At 36.8% G+C, this 19,218-nt stretch overlaps 5 protein-coding genes across 5 annotated transcripts; all 5 read right to left on the bottom strand.

The window, feature by feature from the left end:
- Positions 1–1,812: 1,812 nt before the first annotated feature.
- Positions 1,813–2,918, bottom strand: LOC124630575 (larval cuticle protein 1-like). The gene is made up of 3 exons (XM_047164534.1): positions 2,780–2,918; positions 2,495–2,613; positions 1,813–2,256 (listed from the first exon to the last, which is right to left on the bottom strand). The coding sequence occupies exons 1-3, from the start codon at positions 2,849–2,851 to the stop codon at positions 2,043–2,045; spliced, it is 405 nt and encodes a 134-aa protein (XP_047020490.1). The 5' UTR covers positions 2,852–2,918; the 3' UTR covers positions 1,813–2,042.
- Positions 2,919–5,478: 2,560 nt separating this feature from the next.
- On the bottom strand, positions 5,479–6,755 carry LOC124630763 (larval cuticle protein 1-like). The gene is made up of 3 exons (XM_047164748.1): positions 6,617–6,755; positions 6,341–6,459; positions 5,479–5,933 (listed from the first exon to the last, which is right to left on the bottom strand). The coding sequence occupies exons 1-3, from the start codon at positions 6,623–6,625 to the stop codon at positions 5,723–5,725; spliced, it is 339 nt and encodes a 112-aa protein (XP_047020704.1). The 5' UTR covers positions 6,626–6,755; the 3' UTR covers positions 5,479–5,722.
- Positions 6,756–8,090: 1,335 nt separating this feature from the next.
- Positions 8,091–10,595, bottom strand: LOC124630659 (larval cuticle protein 1-like). Its single transcript, XM_047164624.1, has 4 exons — positions 10,590–10,595; positions 9,684–9,737; positions 9,252–9,367; positions 8,091–8,505 (listed from the first exon to the last, which is right to left on the bottom strand). The coding sequence occupies exons 1-4, from the start codon at positions 10,593–10,595 to the stop codon at positions 8,286–8,288; spliced, it is 396 nt and encodes a 131-aa protein (XP_047020580.1). The 3' UTR covers positions 8,091–8,285.
- A 2,465-nt stretch (positions 10,596–13,060) lies between these two features.
- On the bottom strand, positions 13,061–14,132 carry LOC124630765 (larval cuticle protein 1-like). The gene is made up of 3 exons (XM_047164751.1): positions 13,983–14,132; positions 13,736–13,854; positions 13,061–13,495 (listed from the first exon to the last, which is right to left on the bottom strand). The coding sequence occupies exons 1-3, from the start codon at positions 13,989–13,991 to the stop codon at positions 13,282–13,284; spliced, it is 342 nt and encodes a 113-aa protein (XP_047020707.1). The 5' UTR covers positions 13,992–14,132; the 3' UTR covers positions 13,061–13,281.
- A 2,527-nt stretch (positions 14,133–16,659) lies between these two features.
- On the bottom strand, positions 16,660–17,867 carry LOC124630529 (larval cuticle protein 1). The gene is made up of 3 exons (XM_047164476.1): positions 17,714–17,867; positions 17,367–17,485; positions 16,660–17,119 (listed from the first exon to the last, which is right to left on the bottom strand). The coding sequence occupies exons 1-3, from the start codon at positions 17,783–17,785 to the stop codon at positions 16,909–16,911; spliced, it is 402 nt and encodes a 133-aa protein (XP_047020432.1). The 5' UTR covers positions 17,786–17,867; the 3' UTR covers positions 16,660–16,908.
- Between the last annotated feature and the right edge of the window lie 1,351 nt (positions 17,868–19,218).

The raw sequence follows: 19,218 nt of genomic DNA, 5'->3' as shown, positions 1-19,218 counted from the left end.
ATCATTTTGAAATTGGGCGTTTCTATAAAATTCCTCGCAAGTAATCAATTAGGTAACATTGCACAAAAGAATAACAATACCCTTTTAATAAGTTAAAAAGAAATGCATCATTAGGAGTTGTCACTCAATGAAAACTGCATGAATCGATCAACTTACCGCGATCAGGCTAAGCATGTATGTCGATCGGTCGAGTTCCCATGTGCTTTGTAAAATACTTAGCAGTCTTTACGAGGACTTAGAATCCAGAAAGCTTGGCTGCTGCCAAATTTATAACTATAAATGAAACCCGGAAGATGTTTAAATGGGCGGAGCTTCTAATAATACGTTTTATATTCAGTTTTTGTTCCACGAGAATATAAATGTGCACAAATACAAATAATTTTTTTTTAAGTCTTTTATAATCTAAATCACTATGATGTAAAATGAATTATGCCATAAAATCATAGTTATTTTATTGCCACAACAATTCTTCATCATTTATAACCCACGTTCTAGCTAATTTATTTATTTCAATTTTTAGTAATCAACAGAAAAAAGATTTGGTTAAAATAACATGGTTAGTGAACTTTGTTTTCATTATTCATAACAATTGGTTTAAATTTTTACAATAGGTTGAATAGATGATTGCTGCTATGCAATAGGTCCAAATTAACGTAATAAGTTCATGCTACAAAATGCATAACTATTTTAATAAAATCTCAACAACATTTTAATTAAGCCCGTGTTTATTTCTCACGATCAGGTTGTTCTTAATTAATTGGTATTACTTAACAATTCCGTGCTATTGTAAGCTCAGAGTTACGCAGCTTTGTTTACTTATGACAGAAACGGTCATGGACTCCACTCGAAGCCACTTATTGATTTATTTATCTTTTATCGAAATATTGTGACATCATTTATAGGGCAAGGTGTTTGTAATATCGTACTAACTGTTTAACGCGACACCCGGATAAATTATAGCCAATCTACACTATGTATGTATATGAATAAATAGGAAATCTACACTGTCTGCAAGTGTTATGACACTTGATTGTTTCCATCCATTCCAACCATTCTTTCACTTGTGTGATGATTTCCACAAGTGAAAGAATTTTTCTAATCGGCTCAGTAGTTTCTTAGACATACTCGAACATCATAATTACCTCATCCATTAGCTACCTCGCGATATATCTGAATTTAGTCTACTTTCAAGTTGAGCACTTAGGTAATATTGAGGGTTTTTTTTTAATCCGCATTTCAAGTTTCTAAAAAGAGTCAATGTTTTCAAAATCGATCGATCGATCAATCCCCGCAGCTGTGACGTTACCGCGAGCTCTTCTTTGAAGTGACAACCCAGCATTTAAATACTAGAATATAATTGCATAAGGATTATTGTCCGCATGTGATACAAATGACGTTGCAAATGATCTTACCCATAACCCCTTACAAAATTGTGCTCTAATTACATAATCACCTTGTTATGATCTCGTCTAGGTAGGAAACTGGTTTTCAATATACCATGAAACCTTTGCAATCTCCCACATCTTATTAGTATTACAAGTGAACCATTTTTTAATTATGTGATACTTAATTATTGCTTTAGAAGTTCACTTAAAAATGAAAATATGACTTATAATACATTCTTTTTTATCGTCATTATAATTTGAGAAGGCATTATAATTGACAAAATATGAATGAAAAATCGTGCATTGACTATATAAGGCACTATAGTTGTTACTTATTTCTAATATGGAGAACATTATTATAGAATTTGTTGTAGAATCAGATTGAGAAGGGTTGACGATTTCAGCATAAATTAACAAACAAGATAAATTAGTTCAATAACATTTATTTACATTGTTGATATGGTTCAAACAAATCAGATGGCACAAAAACGTACATGTCAGTGATCAACACTAATCATATACTCTTATATGTCTACACTTAAACCATTAAAGATGGTGTAACAAAAACAAGTCTTTGTTTATAACAGCTAATTGAACTACCTTAATTGTCAATGTCATGGATCTATCAATGGTGCGTGGCGAGTGGTCGTTGTTAGCTTATCTCCTGGCGGGGACCTTGGGGATGGAGTCTCCCTCGGCGTGGTAGCCAGACTCGTCGGCGTAGTAGCTGACGGTCTCGGGCTTGCCGTCTACGTTGGTGTAGCCGTAGGAGCCGCGCACAACCACTACTTTATGGGGCTTGTTCTCCTCATCCAGAACTTCCTTAACCTGTCCGGCTTCCTGACGGTTGATGCCGTTCTCGCTCTCGAAACTGTTGGTGTAAAACATACGAATTAAAATACTACTCAACTTAACATCCATTATCCTCCGGCTTCTCTATCATCATCTCAGTTGTAGAACGTCAACTTCTGAACATGGGCTGCCATTGCCTGACAAAAGATTTTGTTGAAAGTCGCCTGTGTTGAGCTAAGGTTAATGCCTTTGCAAGATTGCTCGACAAAGCTTTCTCCTATTATAATTATTGTAAAAAACGAGGATTATTGACTTACGCGAACTGGTATCCACCCTCGGGTTCCTGGTCGAAGTTGGAGCGGACGATCTTGACGATCTCTACCTCAGCGGGGGCGGCCACGGCGACGGCCACGAGGGCGAGGGCGACAACGATGATCTGCATGAAATCAACAACAAATGTTACAGAATAGTGTAACGAGTATGAAATTACGGTTGTTTACTGTTGTTTTAAAGAACAAAAGCAACATGTAATTTCTTCGAATAACAAATGCGTTGGACGTAGATCAATTGCTACATGACAAACTTAAGTGATGATCACATACCAATTTCATTTTGAAATATTTGGTGTGTGTTCTGCGGCTGGTGAGCAACTGATGCAAACTCATTCTAGACATAATCTTTTATACATTTCTAGATGCTCCCGCAAAATGTCAACTGTCACGCTCATGAACGATGTCACACAATCCGGATTTGGTCAATCATTGATAAATAGACTTAGTTCAGTCAATGAAATGCAAATATATTTTTTTAGGTAGCTATTCGTGGACTGATAAAGAGAGACTTTTAAGAAATATGTAGGTAGGTATTTTAGATAATTATCATATAAAGATGATTTCTCGAATCCTTTCTTATATTATTAAGTACATCTTATAGAATCGAATTACCTTCTAATTATTTCATTTACTATAGTGATATTGAAAATTTCAATTTCACTTGAAAATTTAATTTAAATGTTAATTTATTTAAAGTTATTAAAATATATTATAATGTCAAACAAATTCCATTCCATTTACGATGAATATATAACATTCGGTTTTATTACATCAAATGCCTCCAAAAGCGCACTCACGTGGGGTTATTGACCTCTATGAAGTAATTTATGAATAACTTAAATCTTTTTTGGCCATTTGAACTTCTTAATAAACAAATTGTCACCTTTCGTTTCTTACACGACTAACGAGCACTTTGTTGGGATAGTCTGGAAAAGGGAAAAGTTCCTGGTTGATGTAACTAAACGTTAATACTTATGATATTACTCTTAAACTAACATGTTCTCATCTATCATCTAACGACTTAGAAATAATTCGTGTTAACAAATAAATTGTTTCCAAGCGTTTGACTTTTCTGATTAAATTGTATTTTGCAGACTGACTGTAGCTGATTAAATTTTCCAGAAGGGATTTGTATATTTTCTATATCATTCTTCGTTTCCAAATAACATACTGGTTATCTGGCGTATTTACTGTAAATGTTGTGTTACCTTTAATTAGCTTATACATATGCTGTAGGCAAACCTAAATAAATAAATATCAAATGCTGTATTACTATCTCTTATAAGCCAGCACGCACACTGCAAAGTATTTAGTCGGCCCTTGGCAGGATTTTTATTTCAATCGAAGTTTTTAGTCGTAGGTGACACCAAACAAATAACTTATCGTTGTTACGTGTGTACTTCCATTCATCTTTTTACTGATTTATTATCAAAAATCAACTATTGGCTGACTAAATCTATGTAGTGTGTGCGAGCTCTAAGAGATAATCGACTGAAGAAATTTTGAAATTAAAATAACCGAAAATCGTAATCGAATACGACCACGCAGGTAGGTCAAGCGCCTGCTTGTAGGTCAAGTGACTTACGGTAGGCGTGACCAAAACTATCAGGTACTACAAAACTACTAACCAACTAGGCGTTCGGCTTCCTTGAGACACCTGTCAAAGATTGGTTTTGATTGATAAGTAATTTGGTTTCAAAAAGTTTCGAAGAAGGAGTACAAAGGCGCAGACAATAACGTTCCTCGTCTCCCTAAGATCTCGCACTTTGGTACGATACTTTGTTAGCAGGTTTTCCATTGTGACGTCTCTGTTAGTCATTAATGTGTCTATGAACACAACTGACTGAATAGATGACTTTTCTGATCAATGAATTCCTTCAATTGTTTAATAAATGCCTGACCGTTTTCTTTGAAAATTGAATGTGAAAATTCCTTGTAGGAAATAGTTTCTTTAATAAAATTGGCGTTTATATTTCGGTGAACATGGGCCTAAGATCTTAAATGTGAATTTTGGCAGTAGTAGGATAGTCAGTTATTTTTTTTATTCTTTTACAATCCTTCTCCATATGAGAGGAGGCTTATGCCCAGCAGTGGGACGATAAAAAGGCTGTAGCGGTAACGGTATTTTTTTATTTCCTAACTATTGCGATAAGATGCGTACATGTTGTTTTATTTACCGTTTTATTTTTAAAACAGTAGCAACTATAAAATCCACCAATGAGCAATTAATGTGCAGAACACGAGTTAAATTAATAGCGCAAGTCGCAATAATAAAATCCTTACTTCCTTAGTAGTATTAATACGAAAGTCAGTTTGCTTGTTTGTTACGCTCTCATGGTAGAACAGTTAAAGGAATTAAAATGCAGTATAGTGCCGTAGAGGGGAACATGTGCGCAAGGATCAATTAACGCATGGCGGGATCGTGCGTGAATATGCCTTCTGTCCTCAGGAGTGTACTCAGGAGTACCTACGTGTTTCAGAAGGCACGTTAAACTGGAAGGCTCTTGACATCAATTGAATCATCATCTTGGCTGGCAGTCATTAGGGTAGTTAGAAGCCATAAAGCCTTAGAGTCTTACCAAGAGTTATTGAGTTATCCAGAAAACTAAGTTCAGTTCAGAGACCCCCACATAATTGGAAAAGCTCAGCAAATGAGTATAGAGCTATAGAGTATGTTTTCGACTGTGAATTGGCTGTGAGACCTTGATGATGGTTCAGGCTTTTCATCCTGGTGCGTGAAGTGACGTTTACTGTGTTGTCAGGAAGTTTGCAACAACGGACAACAGGTAGCTACACTATTTCATTTAAGATTTGTTGTATACCAAATAAATGTGTGCGACTGATGATGCGCTCCCTGACGATGCCGGTATGACGATCCCAAGTGTAGTCTGAATCCCATAACAGCAGCAGCGGCATTAGCAGATATAATTAAAGGTAAATACTGTATTAGGAAAATAAAATGTTGATACTGAATGTTTTAACTAGTTTATTTACAGTACGATACTAAAACACAACAGTAATAGAACATAATATGGCAGTGAGCATCGAGTTACAAGAAGCGAGCGGCTGATGCTCCGCCGCAAGCCCCGGTGTCATGGTAACCGTCCTGTTATTTGCTAAACGTTATCAGATTTGCAGAGCACGTCAGCTGGCAAATAATCGATTAACTAAAAATGTCAATCAATCATTAATCAGCGCGTCGGTATTGGTTGCTTATCTCCTGGCGGGTTTGGGGATGGAGGGGCCCTCAGCGTGGAAGCCGGTCTCGTCAGCGAAGTAGTTGACGGTCTGGAGGTTGCCTTCCTTGTCGGTGTAGCTGTATGAGCCACGGACGACGATGACTTTGTGAGGCTTGTTCTCCTCATCCAGAGCTTCCTTCAGCTCTCCGTTTTCTTGACGCTGGATACCATCCTGGGTCTCGAAACTGTGGATGATAGAAACACAAAAATAAGAACTGGCAAACTAAGTAGACGACACAATCAGGGAATTGATCTGATCAGAATTAATATCTTCTATGTACCTATTCAAGTACATAAAATTCAAATGTATACTTATTTGTAATGGCTCACTTATTTAAATTTTAGTAATAAATTTTTACATAAAAAAAACGCAGCCAGAACTCTGCGTTTTTGTTTGTTTTGGATATTTAAAACGAATGCTGAACAATATTCGTTTTTGTTAATTGTCAATAGTCAATGTTGACTATAGGTGAGTAGTAATGATGGTTGATTGATGGAAATAATAAAATATCCTTGCTCAGTGAAAACCTTTGAAATGTTACAACACGCGTCAAACGCAGGGAGCAGTTTAATTATTGTCGACGAGACTTACCCGAACTCGTAGTTGCCCTCGGGCTGCTGGTCGAAGTTGGAGCGAAGGATCTGGACTGGCTCCACCTCAGCGGGGGCGGCCACGGCGACGGCCACAAGGGCGAGAGCGACAAGGATGATCTGCAAGTAAAACAAATTAATTTATTAGCAATTTATATTTTTAATTTAGCACAAATGCAATGCAAGTTCACAATCACATTTTTTTGGGGGAATTCCCGTTTTCCCTTTTTATTATTATTTAAGCAATAATAGCATTCAATAAATGCAATGAACGTACGGATTTCATGTTTGTTAGGGTTTGTTCGGTTGCTGCTGAGCGACTGATGCTAGGTCGACTGCCAAATAACCTTTATATACATTTCCCCGCCTTCTAACGTAATACCAAATGTATGATGCTAATCCGGATTTGATCATTCATAGGCGTGATATTTATTTTTAAGTTGACAGTAACCTTTAACCGCAAGATGTGTAGAAGGGAATTTAAAATACGTTAAGTATTCCATAAACAAGTTGTGAACTTTGTTGCTTGACATGATTTAAGGCCCTAAATATTTTTAAGTGATTTTTACAATATTTTGTATTTGAATAGTCATCGGATCGACATAGGAAGTAGTATAGTATGATGAGATCATTTTATGTCGATGCTAATCAATCTAATCTTTAGGATAAAAGCCCCTTTAAAACAAAGTATCCTTTGCCTCAAGGTAGCCCTTTAAGATGTTGTTCCATTTATTTGTCTGACAACAGTAATATACGCCTATATGTTTTGGCTATTTCTAATGATATTTCTTATCCTATCACAATTAAAGTTACAAGTGCTTTCACGGCCTTTTCTCACCATTGTAGTACAGGGTGACAAATAAGACCAAGTGTGACCCAAATTTATCCCTTCATGAAGAGTTATGACACCACTTCTTAGCCATATACGTAACAGAAACAGGTGCGAACCAGCAGAAGATTTTACAAAAAACCACAATTAGTCATAAATGGTGTCATATTGCTAGCTTATGTATAAGGTCATTGTAACTCAAATATATTATCAACGCCGCATAAAGTCCACGTCAAGGTCATATTATGGCGCGAAAACCGCTTATGCTTGACCCCTGAGTAATATTGCTAGACATCACATTGGCAGACCAAGTGTTGTTTTAAATCAGCGACGTGTTTAATTTGTACAGTTCTTCAAATCATTCTTTCATCACTAAACTATTGAACTGAGTGTGATTTACTTGTGCAAGTGCTATTGCGTTGGCCGTCTATCATATAGGACCTTTAGCTAACGTAACTGCTTAACTATGTGGCCCGTTTATGCACAATTAATATAGGTACTCTTTACATCCCTACAGAATCGCAGTTCTGAAATCAAAGGAGTAATTACGCCTACACGATTCCTAATTGGCATGTAATAAAAAGGTCATATTGCTGTATACACATTTTTAAATATTAAGGGCCTTACTACAAAAACTTTAAACCCTGTTTTACACTTGTCTAATAAAATTTTGGCTGCAAAATGAACCATATGTCAACGTCATAATTTGTCATTTTTTTAGACAAGGCATAAACTGACGTTTAAAAGTTTTTGTGGTAAGACGGTATCTTTCTATTAAGAGTATGACAATTATGATTTGCAATTCGCTCTTCTCAAGAAAATTAAGCACTTTTGATGCTAGCAGGATAATCTTAGTTTTCAAATAGTAAGTAATAGATAAGCTATGTATACTTACTGGTTAAGAATATAAAAAAGAAATTAGTTATAATTTAAATTCATTTATTGATTTAACTTGCTAATTACATTTTTAAATATTTCTTACAAAAATAAAAAAATATTTAAAAATATAAAATTTAACCTTTTCAGCTATCATCCACGGCAGTGTCTGTTAAGCTTATCAGTCATTGTTCAGGTTCCATATTGTTCGTTTAGAAGCGAGTGTTCGGTCGTTGGTAGCTTATCTCCTGGCAGGAGCTGGGTTCTTGGGGATGGAGTCTCCCTCGGGGTGGAAGCCGCTCTCATCGGCGACGTACTGGATGATGATGGGCTTGCCGTCTTCACCAGGGTAAGAGTAAGATCCCCTGACTACGATGACTTTCTGCACCTTGTTTTCTTCATCAACCACTTCCTTCACATCACCAGACTCTTCCTTAGTGATACCGTCGTCGGATGCGAATCTGTTAATATAAATAGATAAGTTAATAATAGATATTGACAAGGAATTACCAATAGCTCGAAGGCTGTCTACTTATCTACATATGTATTTACGCTTTTAGAGAAAATTATCATATCTGAAGTTTAAAATAAAATTGTAACCGTTAATCCAAAATCATGAAATCCAGTGTTTGTTAGCCTCAAATCAATTATTATAAACAAAATAACCGTCTAACACCCTTACATCCATAACTACTGACCCGATTTAAATTCTTTGTGCACAGATAGCCTAGAGCCTGAGAAAAGATATGGGATACATTTTATCCAGGAGCTGCAAGCAATTACCATAGGGATCGATGGGGAAAAGAAGATGTATTATAACTGTTTTCTATTTGTCATCATCCTCCGAGCCTTTTTCCCAATCATGTTGGGGTCGGCTTCCAGTCTAACCGGATTCAGCTGAGTACCAGTGCTTTACAAGAAGCGACTGCCTATCTGACCTCCTCAACCCATTTACCCGGGCAACCCGATACCCCTTGGTTAGACTGGTGTCAGACTTACTGGCTTCTGACTACCCGTAACGACTGCCAAGGATGTTCAATGACAGCCGGGCCCTACAGTTTAACGTGCCATCCGAAACACAGTTTTCTATTTGTAAGAGTGAATTAAATATATCGTTTGATGAATTTCAATCAGTTTAAAACAAAAATTTGTTAAGGGTAATACAACAACGATTATATAACAAGAAAAAGAATAAAAGGAGTCTTACTTGTACAGGAAGCTACCATCAGGCTGCTGTTCGTAGACTGCCGAGATGATCTCAGCCTGCTTCTCAGTGGGAGCTGCCACGGCGACAGCGGCCAGAGCGAGAGCAACAAGGATGATCTGAAACAATACACAATCACACAACTTATTCAAAAATCCAACATCCTATAGAAAATACCGTACACCTTTTTGTCCTGAGCCTTGACACAGTGTGTACTTAAGACACTCTTTATTTCCCCAATTATGGATCAACGATAAGGCTAAGGCTGTTTCAATGAAAGTCTAGGAAGGCAGGAAGATAATTGCACTAGTAAAACCTTCTGGTATTGCACTAGTAAAACCAACTGGTCAGAAAATATTACAAGTACTTTATAAAATAATTCACTATTCACTTTCACATTTTGATTTTAGTATTAAAAAGTATTATTTAACTCACCGATTTCATTTTGATTTTTGTGCTTAGGTACCTGGTGGGCAACTGATGCCAATTCTATCCAAATGTTACCTTTTATACATTTTCTCAATCTGAATTTTATTCATAAAAAAATAAATTATGCCTCTAATTTAAATTCTGTCATTACATAATGTATTCCTAGAATATATATGAACCAGAATACGAACTCCATGCCTATTATTATTAGACACGCGTGTTTAGCAAAACCTGAAATATCGAGAAAACTTAAATTATAATAGAAATTTATGATGTTTAAAAATTGAAATAGAAGTTAATTTTATGCATACTTTTATTTAAATCAATGAAAATAGCATAAACTAAAATAATTTTGGAGATTTTTTCACTTTAATCAAATAATAATTGTTCTGAATTTCCAACGAAAGTGGTGAGTCCGCTGAAGTTACTTTATATGCATAACTACAGTATATTTTGAGTACACATTTTGCAAAATAACAATTATATTGAACTAGTTCTAAGCTCCAAACCAAAACCAATCTTGGATAAAATTTTCTGAATAAGCCCCCAAGGTTAAATGTTGTCACTGTCAGCTAGTTATAGCTGAAAAATCATTTCTACTCTAAGTACCTTTTATCATCAGATTAAAATGACCCCAATTGATAGTATGTACGTGGATCCAAAGTTCCCTAAAATGGGTAAAAATAAATATTTCTCTAACAGAACGATAAATAAACTAGGGACAAACATCATTCGCTGTTATCAATAAACTAAATAGTATCAATTTGAGTTCTATTTTTGATTGCTTATTTGTGCAAAATGAAATCGTAATGAATTTATTACTTTCTTCTTAAAAAACGTCGTTCGGTATATCAGTTCTTGCCTGTTGTATGACGTCTATTCAGCCTTTACTAGGTATAGTGGTAAACTTACCATCATTACTTTCTGCCCTTTCCCCAATTTATTAGTTTTCCGCATACATTATTCTCTGTCAGGTGTCGTTCATATATTCATTCATACCGCTTTGATCAGCATATTTCCGACCAATACTGAGCATAGTGAGCGCCAGCCGTCTCGATCTTGGGCCGTAATATTCACTCTATTAATAGTCTTGTCCTCTTTCAGTCAATCAACTTATTTGTTCTACGGTCTGCAAATCCTTCTCCGTCTATCCCCATTGTATTCTATTTTTACCATTGGCATTAGGTATATATTGCTTGTCATGATGACTAGCAGTGGCGGCCCTAGGGGTGTGCGAACTGTGCCATCGCACAGGGCCTCGCGCTTGGTGGGGCCTCGCGCTACAACCCAAACTAATATAAAAAAAATATAATTAAAAAATATATATCTGGTCCAAGTAAAAAATTAGCATTTTTTCTTTATTTCTAATTCATTCTGCGTTTACTTTTTCAGACCTCAATTTAACAAAAAGTTGGCACACCAATGTAACAAAAACAACTGGCTCTCGATCCAGTCACGGATTCTTTTTATTTGTGCTTAATTCCGAGTTTAATTTGAGAGTCCTTAAACAAACAATTTAAAAAAATTCGCGCTCGCTGTGCTCGCGGCTGCTCACTTGACAGTACCTTTCCTTCTAACTTGATTAGAGCACTTTTATATCCCAAAACTCAAAAATTTTCGCGCTAGCTACGCTCGCGAACCTAAATGGTAGCGCCGCTTTTAAGTCCTTTTATTAACAAGAAAATAACTTCTAGTTTCCGTATGAACTTTCTTATTTACGACGTTCGAACTACTCAAGTCACAATCTTTCAATACATAGGGGGCGCTTAGGTCATGATTGCACCCGGGCGCTACATGAGCTAGAGGCGGCCCTAAATCATTATACGAAGAGCTGAATATTATCTCGGTGCTGAAATATATATTAGAAAATAATTTACCTGAAATTTATCCCACTACCGAAATAGTCTTGAGAATAATAAAATAATATTATTAGCAGTTTTTCGAGGCTTCAAATTATTAAAACATGTTTAAGGTATTCGATGACACAAGATCGACTTTCAGCCCCTGCTAGATATTCTTTCGATCGAAAATGACGTTGCTCTTTCATTCGATTATTCTGCTTTAATTAAAGATTTTAGTCTCAAGAAAAGTCGCAAGCACCAGATCATTTTAATATTTGTTAATTTTGTGATTCTTTAAATATAAACTGTAGTAAAAATAAAATTTTATTAATTTGTTTAACTTGAGCATTTCTCCTCAAACATGACGATTAGGTAGCTAAATCAAAACACCAGCTTACTCTCGCAACACATACTTTTCACGTAGGACAAACGGCCTCGCATAGACCTGCCGCACGTAGCCTCGCAATGGCTAGGGCCGCCGCTGATGACTAGATAAAAATCTTAGAGAGAAACAGGAGTGGTGGAAAAACAGGTGACTAGTCGATTCCCTATTTGCAAAATATTCTCAAATATGTATGAGGAATTCTCATTAGGTATTATTTAAAAAATAACATGCTACATTTACACTCTCCAAATAGTACTAAAATGATTTTGCTTAGCAATAGTAAAATAATCATAGACTAGAAAAGAACACCATTACTACTACACCTATCACCTTAGTGGCACTAACTCGTCTAGGACTTTTTGTCCGGGTGTGAGAAGTAATCCACCAGAAATGTAAGTGCACCCGCGGGCGGAAGCTAGTGATGTTATCACATATAAGTAATCATATATTTCATACGTATATACCGAAGCCGACCCTAAAATAGTTGGGAAAAGGCTCGAGAGACGATGATCTTTCATAGGTAAATATCTTGATACAGCCCGATCTGGTTAAATCCCAGTTGAGATTAGCACAAATGTGTGTCGGAATATGTTTAAGAGAAATAATTAAATTAGATATTGATTATGTCATTTCTAAAAAATAGAGACCCGGAACTAGCTGTAGATCATCATTCATTATATTTCCTTGACCCTATGAACGCGCAGATCAGAAGCCGAATATTCAGCCTCTGCACCAATCGTCTTGTCAGACATACAGTGTGTGTCACTGATATAAATAGACATTTGGACGAATATAATTATTTTGGAACCAAATCCCATATAGGCCTCTATTTAAACGCGATATTAGTAGAACATTAAAAATACCAGTTACCTACAGCACTTGTTACTTATTTATTGAACGTCTATTACTAGGAATCATTAGTATTTGTTGAGAGTTCTCCTTTCGATTTATTAGTATATTCTGCCATTAGCATGTTCTGATAACTGCAAACAAAACCCCGTAGCAGTTACGAAGAATAACTATCGGCTTTAATATCAAAACATGTCCACTATATAGTACCCACGTAATCGGATGGGATAAAGACAGAAGGCGTCACAAATGTTAAGCTTATGAGTGTAATGGAGCCCTTAAAATTAATTGAACAAAAACCAGAAACATAAGATCTTCAGTTTTGCTTTATTTATTTACACTATGAATCACATTATCATAAGTCAACACGTAACAAAAATATGGCAGTAAGCTTCAAATAACAAGGAGCAAAAGTAGTAAATGTGGCTGATATGCTACCGCTCTTGTCATCTTAAACATTATCAAAGTCCTTAGACGAATCAGCTGACTAGCAACTAATTATGGTTCGTGGCGAGTGGTCGTTGTTAGCTTATCTCCTGGCGGGGACCTTGGGGATGGAGTCTCCCTCAGCGTGGTAGCCAGACTCGTCGGCGTAGTAGCTGACGGTCTCGGGCTTGCCCTCCAGGTTGGTGTAGCCGTAGGAACCGCGCACAACCACTACCTTGTGGGGCTTGTTCTCCTCATCCAGAACTTCCTTAACTTGTCCGGCTTCCTGGCGGTTGATGCCGTTCTCGCTCTCGAAACTGTTGGTGAAAAACATACGAATTAAAATCCTACTCAGCTCAACACCCATTATCATCTATCATTATCTGAGCTGTAAAACGTCAATTGCTGAACATGGGCTACCATTGCCTGCCAAAATTATCTGTTGGAAGTGGCCTGCGATGAGCTAAGATCCAACCTTTGTTTGATCGCTCTACCAAGCTTTCGATCCCATTACTTCTATTATAAATTATTGTGAAAAAAGTCGATTATTGACTTACGCGAACTGGTATCCACCCTCGGGCTCCTGGTCGAAGTTGGAGCGGACGATCTTGACGATCTCCACCTCAGCGGGGGCGGCCACGGCGACGGCCACGAGGGCGAGGGCGACAACGATGATCTGCATCACATAAAAAAATATTTTCATTAAAAACGGACTTACGCCATTACTAATTTGAACTTCTCTCAATTTCTATAGCTATTCTCACAAATTACAAAGTTTTGTCAAGATAATAAAAATAAACGTACGAATTTCATGTTTGTATGTTTGATGGCTGCTGGGCAACTGATGATTTACCCAAAGTGACACGATCTTTTATACATTTCTCCGCCTCTTAAAATTATGTCAAATTCGCAATGTCGTTAGTCCGGATTCTTTAATTGATAGCAAATAAGTTGACGCTAAAATGATATGCATAATGAGCCTATAACTTTAGATCATGAGAGAAGATAGTCGAATATATTAATATTAATGACCGTATATGTTTAATAGAGCATCTCACCAGTAGGTAACAAGTGAGATCGGAATATGTTGTTTCTGTAACTCACTTATTCTTTTGTTTGTGATCTGTAATTATGATTTTGTACTCCTATTTCAGCCAGTGTCCTTAATAAATTATCTTCCAATAAAAATACATAAAGGTAAAGAACCTGCATGTTCCCTAAACGTAGAATCGAAGTGGTTCCTGAAACCTATATGTTCGAGCACAAGATATGAAATATCAATGAATAGGAATTTTATTTAAATAAAAAACCTACCTACTTAAACATTGTTTTTGGCATACAACATCTTCCTAGATGAAGTATTTTTTTAAACGTAAGTGTACCTATTAGGTAAATGGACCGTTAGCCACGGTTTACTCCAAAAAATCATGACTCTATTCAATTACTTCAATCTATATTTTAGCTAAATACCTAATTGTAGAAGTTGAAAACTTGTAATCCTTCTATTTTCGGTCGGTTGATGACATGAATCTTAATAGGTATCCGATTAGCAACTTGTTTTTAAATAAAATAAAAACCTCTACAGATGGTATATCCAAATCGTCACTTTTTTATCAAAAACCTTATTAAAAATATTAGATGTCTTTTCACATTTGTAAAAGGCTTTTAATATTTACTTACGTAGCGAGCTACGACTTCGTAGCAACCCAGCGTAGCACTTTCTAAGGCTAACATTATTTTAGGATTAATCCAAACGAGCACAATTTTGTGAGCAGTGCAGTGTTTTCCCAGTTGCATAGTCTCGATTGATTACATATGTACATAACGAGTGTAAAGTAGTAGAATAACTCAAACTTCCATAGGCATATGAATTGGAATGCAGCACAACTGAGAAAAACCAACGCTGATAGAATTATAGTAGTTAAACTGCAGCATAAGAATTGAACGTTTCACGCTGCGTCAGCGTGACGCTGGTGTGTGATGACTCTTATATTAGTCTTCCTTTGTTGGCATACGCACACGTAGATATCGTCGCTTACCATGCAGACAGTGGTGTGACCTTGACCGCCAACCGTCTCGTGAGCTTTGCGTATACATTATGTTCGCTTCACTTTACTTTTGATTGTTAATAAACTTTACATAATAGAGCCTTTGAACAACGATGATCGAGTTGGCGCAGTGGTCACCATGACAAACTGCCCATTAGAAGCCTTTTTTTTCGATGGCAAAAGTCATCAAATGACCCTCTTCCGCCGTGGGTTAGCAGCAGTGGGGGAGTGTCAGACTTTTACTGACAAAAAATCCATCGTGTTCCTTCGTAGGCCTTTCATGTACCAGGGCCGCGGTAGCTCTTTCGAACAATCTCGCAGCCCCGGCGGGCGATAAGAGAGCCTCTGGTACGATTCCTGGTACAGTCAACATTTGTGTGATGAGCATGTTTGTTAGCTGTAGTCTGGGTGTTATACATAATAGCACCCATAACATAATCCTATCAATACCTTACACTAGGGTTCGAAATTTTAATACCTATTACGTGATGTTTTGAAACAGCAAATTACCATATTTGTTCTGTTACTATATCATCTAATGTCGCTCCTTGTAAAGCACTGGTACTCAGCTACATCCGGTTAGACTGGAAGCTGACCCCAATATAGTTGGGAAAAGGCTCGGAGGATGATGCGTACAGCAAAAGAGTGATACTATATCACCTAATGGTAATCGACGATGTGATCGAAGATGGAGTACACTAGCTTACAAATAGCCTAATCTCTCTCGACCAGAAGACTCCCAGATTGGAGTTATCGGGAAACACAGACAGAGCGGTGCCACTCTTTTGCTGTACGTATTGTGTGCCCAAAAGGTTTTGGGCGTATGTGTACCTCAACCATTCTTAATTCTTAACAGCCTACCTAATTAATTTCAGTAAAGAGTATGTATTTGAGGTCAGAGTTTGTCATCATCGTTTCAGCCGAAAGACGTGCAGGACAAAGGCATTCTCCATGGTTCGCCAAGGGTTTGATCGATCAACAACGAGCATCCACTGTTTCCTGGCGACGTTAGTGGGTTCAGAATTAATAAACTTTAAAACGAACATTTTCCATAGAAGTTACAGACACTTCCAATTTCACTCCGTTGTAGGGGTTAACTTTCATTGTTTTACTTATTATACTAGACAGTCAGATATTGTAATATGCTTATTATTGTATATATTTTCACCACTTGTCTTTATATACTTCAATGCAATTTCATCTTTGTTAAGTGAGTAAAAGTTGCAAGGTTATTGTTAATTAATATTAAACCAGAAAAAACACATATTTGATACTGGGCATCTTGTTAAGATATAAACTTGAAGTTATGTGCATCTGTACACTATCTAGATATGAGATGTATTTCTCATAACAATATTAATTCATTTGAGGAATATGGATAGTGCATAATGGATAGTCGTAAAGAAAGGGGTATAAATAAAATAAAAATAATATTTAATGGCTTAAACAGAACTTTAATTCCGCTGTAAATTACGTTATTAATCACAGCAAATAATATAAAAACGTACAAAAATATGGCAGTGGGCTTAGTCAAAGATAGACGCTTAGAAGTCAGCTTATGCTTAACTTCAGCGCTACGGTAACCGTCGATTCATTCCTTAAACGTTATCGGAGTCACTAATCAGGGCAGCCAATGAACGATTCATTATTTTCATAACTATCGGAGCGTCATCGGTGGTGGCTTATTTCCGGGCGGGCTTAGGGATGGAGGATCCCTCAGCATGGTAGCCGGTCTCGTCAGCGAAGTAGTTGACGGTCTCAGGGTTGCCCTCCTTGTCGGTGTAGCTGTATGAGCCGCGGACGACAACAACCTTGTGGGGCTTGTTCTCCTCATCCAAGGCTTCCTTCACATCACCAGTTTCGGAGCGGGAGATCCCATCCGCAGTTTCAAATCTGTTGAAAATGTTCACTCACAATATCATCTTATGATAAAAACTTATTGGTATAGCAATTTCTCTCATTTGAAAAATAAAAGTCCTAACAATTTCAGCATTCGCTCTTTGAAGTCTCGAAAAACTGCAAATAAATCTCTAACAACCCCAGTAGAATAGGTGTAAAGTTAAAAGCATTTGAAAAAATGGCCAATTAATTTGTTTATGTTTTAGTAAATAGAGAGAAACATTAAGAATAAGATTATTACCCGAATTGATAGCTGCCTTCGGGCTGCTGGTTGAACTCCGACCGAAGGATCTGAACAGGCTCTTCAGCAGGCGGTGCAGCCACAGCGAGGGCCACGAGGGCAAGAGCGACAAGGATGATCTGAAATATATCGTAGTAAGATGAAACTTAACTATTAACACCACTAAAATGAAAACAATTTGACTGAAAATGTAGGTTAAACTGTCATGAGGTAAAATGTTGACTAAATAAATTAACACCACCCACAGAGAAAATCAAACAATCTAAAACTGATTCTACTAAGAGATATGAGGTTAAAAATTATAACAAAACTATTCACTTGAACTTCATTGACTGTTTTTTACGTACCGACTTCATTTTAGTAAGTTTAGTATTGTTCGCTGTCTGGCGTGCAACTGATGTTCCCCAGAAATACTGCATATTCTTTTATACATTTCTCTACGTCTAACGTAATGTCAAAGGACAGCAAACAAACTGTGTCGATATTCCGGATTCGGTCATCGATGTGCATAAGCGCATCTGCATGTGTAGGTACCTATACACACACTGCTCTGCGATTCTATTTGCCCAAATAATATTAGCTTGTACGCACTCATGTGCGTTCACGCCTGATAAATATGACAAGGATTTCTTCTAAGTAGTTTGCATGTCTGCGACTTTTTGTATTCAAGTGTCTCGTATGGTCATTTTATTACGCAGTGTAACGTAGGAAGGAACGGTTCAATGTGCAAAAAAGGGGCTCCAAACTGAAGAGCAGCTAAAGGTTTTCGAATGGGTTAATTTGCTCCTAAAAAGTCCAAAATAACTAAGTATAGTAAGTGTTGAGACGTGAGAATAACTCATTGTGATCATCTTTAGTTTCTTTACACGACAAAAGCGTTTGGTTTCTCCCTGAAGCCCTCGATTAGTCATTTAAATAAGCTCGCAAGAGTAAGATAATTCGTACATTTATAGTATAAAAGTATAACTTTATACTAGGTAAGTATTAAAACTATTTCTTTCATCTACATAGTAATAGATTAAGTAGGTATGTTAATCTACTTCCTTAGAGGTCAATTGAATTTTGTTATATCCATCCATTTTATGAGGTCAAATCTCTTAGGTTTTGCTATCGGTTTAAGATAATACCTAGCTACTTCAAAGCCAATAGTAGGTAGTTACACCAGAATAAATTAATAACATCATGAAAATATAAATAAGAAACAAAAGAGGAGCCGAGAGGTTTCTAACGAATTATTTAAAAGGTCAAACTATAAAACATGGCGGGAGACCAAAACGTATTATTAGTCTGAAAATAAAAACAGGTGTAAATAGGCTAAAACTTGTCCTGAGGTATGCTTGGCGCGAATAAAAGTGATGTGCTCTTAACCTTTCCAGAGGTCATGTGGTATCTATACCTACTTGGTATCGTGAAATTATCATTCAAGGTCGGTGTGTTTTTTACAACATAGGTAGGTACTAGGTTGGTAGGAGGATGTGTATATTCCAACATTTTATTATATACTAATTAAACAACAAGGCCTCTAAGTGCTACCAGCATCTTTGGCAGGTACCTGCCTGTATGGCAGACAATCAGACAAATACTTAAATATATGAGACTGAATGTAGCTCTACCTGACCATGTCCACTTTTTATTTATATATTTTCAAGTGTCAAGACAGTGTTATACTACAGAATTAATACATTGCATTTTTTGTGTCCCTAATCACGTCGCATCTGGGTCTTCGTGTACCTCACCCTAAGCTATACCTACCGGTAGCGTTAACTAACATGAATACCTAATGGAGAGCAGTATCTTGTGACAGGGACAGACAAAAATTATGACGGATCTATCGTAGTCGGCAGTCGGCACT

This window comes from Helicoverpa zea, chromosome 5, assembly GCF_022581195.2.
Source record: "Helicoverpa zea isolate HzStark_Cry1AcR chromosome 5, ilHelZeax1.1, whole genome shotgun sequence".
In the NCBI taxonomy this organism is placed as follows: Eukaryota; Metazoa; Arthropoda; class Insecta; order Lepidoptera; family Noctuidae; genus Helicoverpa; species Helicoverpa zea.
The sequence above is the reverse complement of the archived record's forward strand: the minus strand, read 5'-3'. Positions and strand labels throughout refer to the sequence as shown.

Coding starts and splice junctions, on each gene's coding strand:
- LOC124630765 (XM_047164751.1), bottom strand. Junction 13,496..13,735: donor GAGGGTGGATACCAGTTCGC/GTAAGTCAATAA, acceptor TTTCACCAACAG/TTTCGAGAGCGAGAACGGCA.
- LOC124630659 (XM_047164624.1), bottom strand. Junction 9,368..9,683: donor CAAAAATCAAAATGAAATCG/GTGAGTTAAATA, acceptor GTATTGTTTCAG/ATCATCCTTGTTGCTCTCGC. Junction 8,506..9,251: donor GATGGTAGCTTCCTGTACAA/GTAAGACTCCTT, acceptor TTATATTAACAG/ATTCGCATCCGACGACGGTA.
- LOC124630529 (XM_047164476.1), bottom strand. CDS start 17,785: ATGCAGTATTTCTGGGGAACATCAGTTGCACGCCAGACAGCGAACAAT. Junction 17,486..17,713: donor AACTTACTAAAATGAAGTCG/GTACGTAAAAAA, acceptor GATATATTTCAG/ATCATCCTTGTCGCTCTTGC. Junction 17,120..17,366: donor GAAGGCAGCTATCAATTCGG/GTAATAATCTTA, acceptor CATTTTCAACAG/ATTTGAAACTGCGGATGGGA.
- LOC124630763 (XM_047164748.1), bottom strand. Junction 5,934..6,340: donor GAGGGCAACTACGAGTTCGG/GTAAGTCTCGTC, acceptor TATCATCCACAG/TTTCGAGACCCAGGATGGTA.
- LOC124630575 (XM_047164534.1), bottom strand. CDS start 2,851: ATGTCTAGAATGAGTTTGCATCAGTTGCTCACCAGCCGCAGAACACAC. Junction 2,614..2,779: donor AATATTTCAAAATGAAATTG/GTATGTGATCAT, acceptor GATTTCATGCAG/ATCATCGTTGTCGCCCTCGC. Junction 2,257..2,494: donor GAGGGTGGATACCAGTTCGC/GTAAGTCAATAA, acceptor TTACACCAACAG/TTTCGAGAGCGAGAACGGCA.